Source organism: Littorina saxatilis, unplaced genomic scaffold (genome assembly GCF_037325665.1).
Source record: "Littorina saxatilis isolate snail1 unplaced genomic scaffold, US_GU_Lsax_2.0 scaffold_410, whole genome shotgun sequence".
Taxonomy (NCBI): Eukaryota; Metazoa; Mollusca; class Gastropoda; order Littorinimorpha; family Littorinidae; genus Littorina; species Littorina saxatilis.
Genome location: NW_027128866.1, coordinates 25,001 through 33,491, shown reverse-complemented (window position 1 = coordinate 33,491; position 8,491 = coordinate 25,001). Strand labels below are relative to the sequence as shown.

Sequence of the window (8,491 nt, the reverse complement as noted above, 5' to 3'; positions counted from 1 at the left end):
TATATAACATTTAGTGTCGAACAAAATGCTTTCGACCCCCCGCCCCTCCCCCCTCCCCCCTCCCGCCCGTCCCCCTTCACAGTACGAAATCTCACTAATAAACGCTTAGGAGGCAACAGGATTTAAATGACATGATCCAGTGTTTGCATTTTGCAGCTACTGTCTTTAATACAAACTGTTGCAGGATGCGGAGCTAAAGATTGTCCTCATTGTTAATACCCGGAAACGGGAAGAGCTCCACAGGAAATGCTATTCTTGCCCAACCTACGCCACCCTTCAAGTGTCCACGGGGATTCTGTCGGCCACTGAACACACCCAGCTTGCAGAGTTCCATATGTTTCACGGCACTATTAAGCTGAAAGTGCGTATAATAAACATAATTTATTTGCATTTTGTTCTGTCTGACATTTGATGCAGATTGAGACAGTCATTGTTCTAATAGAGCGCCCTAGCCGTCGAGACAGTCGCTGCGCTAGTGGTCGAGTTTGTAACAAGTACAGTCGATATTTGTTTTAAGCGTCATATTTTCACACACAAAGACAAACAACATTTTTGCATGGATTTATGTTAGTTGTTAGAATGTTTTTTTTTTATCTTACATTTTCAACTATTGAACGCTCACAAACGTGCACAATTCTTTCTAGTCTCGGTCAGCCACTTAGATAAGTAGTTATGTCGGACTGTGACGTCATATGGCTCAAGGAAAGCAAATCCAACCTTCAATCGACTTGTCGATATGTTGTCCATGCAATATTATTCAGTCTGCGATGTGACATCTACGTATTTTGTTTGGCGTAATTTAGTATTTACATACATTTTCTTATGAGGAGTTAAGAATATGTACATTTGCAGCACTAAAATAACGTCTTCTGCGTTATATCATGTTTTATGATTACATGTCTAATATTTATGTCTCATCTCGTATGACAGGTTCAGGTTGTGGATTTTCCGGACGTGACCTGTGACATGACCGACGAAGCAGTGCGAAAAGAAGTGCAACTCTGTACTACCTTGACCTTTCCGTATTCTTCCGCCATCTGTCTCGTCGTCAGAGCGGATGTTCGCTTTACGCCAGAAGAGTACGCCACCTATCGGAAGACTCGGGAACTGCTAGGAGAACGGATGTTCGACAATATGGTGGTTTTATTTACCATGGGAGATAAACTGCCTGCAGCTGACAGGTTAAACATCTAACGATCGACTTTCTTTTTAAGGGATTTCCATTTAAGGATATCATAATTTTAAGGCATTGTCCCTTGGGCATACGGGATAATGTTAACCACCACAGGTCTCTCCAGACTTTCACACGGAAGAAGTGCATCCTTCAACATTATCTCACGCAACAATTCAGAGACCTAGCTTTTTCCTAAATACATTTCGAAAGTGACAATCATTTCAATCTGCTAAAAACAATTTGGGAAAAGGCAAAATCTTCGAAGTTCGTAGCAATGTCGACTAAAAGATGTCTTTGTCCAAGAGGTTGCCAGTTCTGATGCTATAATATCAGCCAATTGACTGCTTTCTTTTCAGAGCAGTTACATTCTACAGCTATTGTCGATTCGTATTAGGGTAGGCTCTTGATTAAATGCACTTTCCATTTCGCGTGAATCATCCCGTGAACCACCACAGATATGTCCAGACTTTTACATTCTATAAGAGCTTTCTTCAATCTCAGCACTCGACAAAATTCAACAACCTGTCTGATTCCTTTGCAGAGTGGGCTTTTTTTCGGGGGGGGGGGGAGGGGGGGGGGAGGGGGGGGGGGGGGGAGGGGGGGGGGGGGTAATAATGTCGCAGTTTGACATAGGTACCACGCTGGACCGATAACAGCTAGTTGCTACAGATGTGTGGTGTGTGTTCAAGTGGCAAGATGCCCTTATCCCATGAAAAAAAGCCTGGCCAGATCTGTGGTGGTGCATATGATTGTTTACACGGGAACGGAGGAACGTGTAACTTCCAGGGTTAACTCTCACTTATTCCCCCCTCTGCTTGATCTTTACCTCTGTAAACTTGTAGGGCGAATTATTTTTTTTATAAACACCCAGCAACGAAACAAATAACTAGCCAGCGACAGCATGAATCCTCGATAGTTCATGGGTTGAGAAGCTGTTCTTTGCGGGCACTACTTTTGCGACTGAAAAGTTCCGAACGCTCTAATGTACGAAATATACATCTCTGGAGCAAACAATACAAACATCCTGCATTTAAACTAGCAACTTCAGGCTTGAATACATGAATCTCCATATAAAATCCATGAGTTCGGTTGTTTTCTGACTCGAAATCTATCTCTCATACTTTGTCTAGATTCAAGAGTAGTTCCCCTTTCAAATTTCAATATACTCAGTTTCCTTGCCAAAAGACTGCAATAATATATCCGGGCGACGGTCAATTTTCAACAATATTTCATTTTGTAAACAGATCCCACGCAGCCAAAATGCACACATCCCATCAATTTAAAGTACATAAAGCGGTTTCATACTCTGTTTTGCCCCAGAAAACCGAACTTCATTCAGTATTTAACGTTGGAACACGGGTGCAAAAGTTCGTCTGCTACTCCGATTCGACGAATGAAAAATGTCCTTTGCAATACCAAAACATAAACAGAACACACACTATAATTATGCCTTTACCGCCACAGCAGAATAGCAACATATCTGTGTACTTGATTTTAGTCAAAAACAGAGAAATTGACATGAAGTGTTAAAAGATTTTCACGGAATTATACAACCGCGCTTTAATCAATCGCCTGCGCAGGTAGACTGGTTGAGTGAATAGGATTCGATCAAACTTTAGTCCAAAAACTCCTTTTTTTCTTTGAACAACTGAAGGAAGAAGGAACAAGTAGAAGCTCGCATTTTTCAGGTTCCGCTAACTTCGACCAATATTTTTAATATTCACTGAGACTCGACATGTGGCCTCTATCAATTTAGCAGTTGTTTTACCTGACCAAATTCCGACAGCCGTTTTATTCTGAAAAGGTATCTTTTGTATGTTCTTGTCACAGAACAACTTTCAGGAACAGCTTCAGCGGGCCAACAAGGAACTAAAACAGGTGCTCGAAGACGCGAAAGGTCGTTACGTCATGCTTAGCAACTTAGCTGAAGGCGTCCTTGAAAACCAGCGAGTGGTAAATAACGACAGGCACATAGGAGTGGCGAGCCTGCTGGACATCGTTATTGACTTGCACAACGCTAACGTAAACAGTAAGTGTATCTTCTTGGTCACAGACCAATCTGAGTAGGTCCCGTCAACTGTATGAGTGTCCTGTTGACCGCCGACTCGAATCGCGTGGTCAAAGTGATAAAGGATTATCAAATATGTTGAAAAGTAATTTCCTGCTTGATTGCCGTTGTATGTGAATGTGTCCTTCTCTTTCGGGCATAACACATCATAGGATAATTTTGTTTATACAAATTTAATTGTCAATATCCAAAAGTCATGCGAGTCTTTGGCTGCTTATAGTTTACGAGTGTGCTTTGACTCACAGACATAAACTAGTTAGTGACGAGGCTACTGGACAGTGTCGTCAAATTGTACAACACTAGCGTAAATAGTGAGTAAAACGTCATGGTTAGTAAAGATTGTTTCACAACTACCAACTATGTACATAAGTGAAAATTATACCTTGTAGAATTCTGTTTGCATCTTTCATGAACAAAAGTGGATCTCAATGTCATTGTCTAATGTCAAGAAATGTGTCCTAACTTTGCTTTTCAGGTTATGGAGCTAAATCTCTTCGCGTTGTGCTTCTTGGATCCAGCGGAAGTGGAAAGAGCGCCACCGGAAACAGTATCTTGTGCACAAAACCTGAGTTCAAAGTTCACACGGGTCTTGCAACCGGTACCAAGTCCTGTGGCAAGGCCACCGCCAGCTCACGAGGTTTTGATCTGGAGGTAGGCGGTTCGCTAGACATATCTTCATTTCGACAAAAAAATCAAAAAACAGTGTTCCAAAATCAAGAAAGCTGTCGGAAGATCCCAACTTTTCAGATTGAGAGAACCGTGGTGATAAAAAAAACACCAATATTTGTTAATAATAACTTAAACTCATTCCGTAAACTGTATTTGCATGTTCAACTGGAATAACTAAATGAAGTGAGTTTGACCCCATTTGACTTTCAAAAAGTACTTACTACCTGACTGGTTTCCCAACAGAGGTAAAAGTGTCCCATTTCTTCTTCTTTCTTGTTCTTCTGCTGCGTTCCTGAACTTTATACACTCAGGTTTCACCTAATGGTAAAAGTGTTGCATGCCACACCGTTTGTTTACCCTGCTACATGTGCAGCATGACGCCGTTGTCACGAACTGAAAACTCTACCTGAACAATCCTTCTCATTGCGGTCAATGCGCATGCGATAACATGGGGAGATTAATCAGGTTGTGAACAACCTAACCCTAACCCTTACCCTAACCCATGGTTCGTTCGGTCAAAGGGTCGCATTTTTTAAGTCCAAGATTGGTGCATGCGCATTGACCGCAATGAGAAGGATTGTTCAGCAGAGGTTTCAGGTCGTGACACCGTTATTGAGGGTGTGCATGCTATGTATATCATGTGTGTTTCCAAGTCCTTAGACTTTTGCTGGAAACTCGAGATCTTTAACGTGCGCATTGGTAATCAAAAAACAAAGAAAGGTAGGTTGTTGGAACGTTTGTTATTGACAAAACATTACATTCACTTATTAATAGGGTTTATTTATTATTTATATTATTTATTAGGGTTATTAAAAATGTGAATGTATTGTTTTGTCAATAACAAACTTTCCAACAACCTACCTTTCTTGTTTTTTGATTCTGAATTTTGGAACGTTGGCAGTCGCTGTTTTTGGATTGGTATTTTTACATGCATTTGTTCACGAGGATGTTACGATTCTGTTCGCTTAGAGTCGGCAATGAATGTTGACTCTGGGAAATACCTCTAAAAAAAAGCCCCCACAGTACCTGGGCATGTATTGAACCCACGACTTCTTCTTCTTCTTCTTCTGCGTTCGATGTTAAACCCACGACAATAGCGACGAACTGGTCCCAAAACCAGCGCGCTATACACCTTCTTCTTCTTCTTCTGCGTCCGTGGGCTGAAACTCCCACGTACACTCGTGTTTTTGCACGAGTGGAATTTTACGTGTATGACCGTTTTTACCCTGCCATTAAGGCAGCCATACGCCGCTTTCGGAGGAAGCATGCTGGGTATTTTCGTGTTTCTATAACCCACCGAACTCTGACATGGATTACAGGATCTTTTCCGTGCGCACTTGGTCTTGCGCTTGCGTGTACACACGAAGGGGGATAAGCCATTAGCAGGTCTGCACATAAATTGACCTGGGAGATCGGAAAAATCTCCACACTTAACCCACCAGGCGGCCGCCGCCGGGATTCGAACCCTCGACCTTCCGATTAAGAGGCCGACGTCTTACCACCCCGCCACAGCGCCCGTCGCTACACACCTAGCTAGGGACCCAACGCAGACCCCATTTTGATATCCACATTTGTTTTCCCATGTGTGAAGATCTGTTTCCATTAATCAGATAAGCTAGCTGTTTCAACATTTCTTTCTGAGCCCATGATAGAAAGTAGTCAGTTCTGTCTAGAGCAACTTGAAGAAGAAACAGCAAACAGTATCTTTTGCAAATTCATGTTGCTTATATGAGTCCCTTTTGTCCTCTTCCTAAAGGATAGATGAAACAGATATATAAGGTAGTGCATATGATGGTACATAGCAGTGAATAAACAGGTAATGCATCTTTTCTTTCGTCTTCAAATTATAGCATCGAATTGTTACTCCGCCGTCATATAGTTAGCAGTATCGATCGGTTCTCTTCTTCGTTTTGTTTTCTAAATCTAAAATAAACCCACCAAAATGACCGTAAGTGAGACATTGTTTTTTTTAACAACGACTTCTTGTTGTTCGCATGCACGAGCAATTACATATCTAAAGAAGAAGACCAACAAAGTCGTTTTCGTTTTTGTCTTTTTCATGCAGATAGTGGACACTCCAGGAATCAGCCCAAAGGATGGAGACCGTCACGGTCTGTCGAAGGATGTTCAGAAATGGTTCTCCAAACTCGACCCTGGACCAGACGTTGTCCTCCTTGTAGCGAAGGCCAACGAACGCTTCAAGGACGAGGACTACAAAGCCTTCCAAGGCTTCCAGCGCGTCATCGGTGACGATTTCAACAAACACGTCATCATCATCTTCACAGGAGGAGACGAGCTGACGAAAAAACGCACAACGATCGATGACGACATCAAATCCGCGCCGGCCTTGCTTCAGAATCTGCTCACAGCGGCAAAGAACAGATACATGGTTTTTGACAACAAAACGACGTCAGCGACGGAAAAGTTGCTTCAGAGAAACCGCTTGTTGCAAGAAATAGCAACATTGAAGGAAAAGAATAAAGGGCAGCCGCTGCAGATGAGCAAGAAGATTGCAACGGAGAAGAATTACGATACAACCACAGAAGAATCACCAGTAAGAGTTCAGCCTGCTCAACAATCACATGGTCATTCCTGGAGATGTGTGGTGATTTAGGAAGGGCTGCAGAAAAAAAGGCGACAGGAACAAAAGAAGGGGAAAGTACCAAAGAGGAAATAAGGGAAGGGAGGGTGAGAAACACACAAACAAGGAAAGAAAATGATAATGTCGATGGGGAAGAGACGAGAAGACGAAGAGAAGAGAGATATATGACGAGAGGTTTGAAGGAATTGATACATGAAAGAGAAACGGAAGCAAGCTAAAAAGAAAGAACGAACAGAAAAAGAAAAGTAGGGAGGATAAGAAGAAACAGAAAAGGAAGAAAAATGTCAACAACCACAACAACAATATCAATAACAACAGCAAAAGCAGGAAGAAGAGGAAATAGAATGAAAGAATACTTATATATAAGGCATATAAACAAGTGAGATGATTTCGTATTAATTAAGGCCTACAGTGCAAAGGATGTGCACTCAAGAGTGAAAAGGATTATAGCATTCATTCGCGGAATCGAGTGTTTCATTGTAGTGGCTTTGCTGATGTTTATATATCTTTGCAGCTTTGCTTGTAGGCCCGTTATTGCTGCTGATATTCAGGTTGTGATTTAAAAGTCGGAGTAGATACCTTCCTTCTGGATAAACCATCACAGGGGCGGATTAGGGTGGTGGTTACAGGGGTTCCGGACCCCCCCCCCCCCCCGGCTGTCCAAAAAGAAAGATTTAATACTAACTTTAAAAGAAATAATGAGTGGCTGCTGACACCAGTTGATCATGTTTAAAATCAAGGATAAGCCAAAAATTGTTCATAAAATAGCCTTGCCCCTGTACCCCACAAGGGGTCTACCCCTGGACCCCAGGTTGTACCCCCCCACCCCCTCCGGCTTAACTGCTCCGCCCCTGCATCATGTAGGCAGTTCTATATCTGTTCAGGCTTTTACACGGGATAAGAGCATTCCTCAACTTGAATACATTCTGAAACACTGCAACCCAGCTGCGTTTCGAGAAGAGTGGGAGCTTTTGGTTTAGTTCGTGTTATATTACTGACACATATGTCAATGTGCAAGATCAGTTCAGCAAAACTATTCCACTTTACGGAGAAAACAAATGTGACCCTCCACCACGGAATGAGTCGCATGTCACCTCGCGCGGGGATTATAGCATTCATTCGCGGAATCGACTGTTTCATTTTAGTGGCTTTGCTGATGTTTATATATCTTTGCAGCTTTGCTTGTGGGCCCGTTATTGCTGCTGATAGTCAGGTTGTGATTTAAAAGTCGGAGTAGATACCTTCCTTCTGGATAAACCATCACAGGGGCGGATTAGGGTGGTGGTTACAGGGGTTCCGGACCCCCCCCCCCCCCCCGGCTGTCCAAAAAAAATGTAATACTAACTTTAAAAGAAATAATGAGTGGCTGCTGACACCAGTTGATCATGTTTAAAATCAAGGATAAGCCATAAATTGTTCATAAAATAGCCTTGCCCCTGTACCCCACAAGGGGTCTATCCCTGGACCCCAGGTTGTACCCCCCCCCCCCCTCCGGCTTAACTGCTCCGCCCCTGCATCATGTAGGCAGTTCTATATCTGTTCAGGCTTTTACACGGGATAAGAGCATTCCTCAACTTGAATACATTCTGAAACACTGCAACCCAGCTGCGTTTCGAGAAGAGTGGGAGCTTTTGGTTTAGTTCGTGTTATATTACTGACACATATGTCAATGTGCAAGATCAGTTCAGCAAAACTATTCCACTTTACGGAGAAAACAAAATTAATAGGCTGTTAATTTTTGTTGTTAATGTGTGGGTGTAGATTGTCCTTGGCGCAATTAAGATCTGTGATGCGTATCAAGATGGTGTGTGATGACATACAAAACCGATGCATGCACATCCTGGCGGTCACCTTACGAGTAACTTTCTACTGGTAATTTGACACAGTCACCGACAAAATATTTGTTTTAGAAATTTCTTTTCAGTTTCTCGGGAAACACGCAGAAGAAGGGAAAGAACTTTTACCAGACGCCATTATT

The 8,491-nt window shown here is 42.5% G+C and overlaps 1 protein-coding gene across 1 annotated transcript in view; it reads left to right on the top strand.

Moving 5' to 3' along the window:
• The first annotated feature begins 941 nt into the window (after positions 1-941).
• LOC138957187 (uncharacterized) overlaps positions 942-8,491 on the top strand; it is an 8,734-nt gene continuing 1,184 nt past the window's right edge. The window contains exons 1-4 of the mRNA XM_070328345.1: positions 942-1,181; positions 3,005-3,203; positions 3,718-3,893; positions 5,977-8,491. The exon at positions 5,977-8,491 is cut by the window's right edge and continues 1,184 nt beyond it. Of these exons, the coding sequence (XP_070184446.1) occupies positions 3,083-3,203; positions 3,718-3,893; positions 5,977-6,525 (846 nt within the window). The 5' untranslated portion in view covers positions 942-1,181; positions 3,005-3,082 and the 3' untranslated portion in view covers positions 6,526-8,491. The remainder of the gene's footprint in view (positions 1,182-3,004; positions 3,204-3,717; positions 3,894-5,976) is intronic.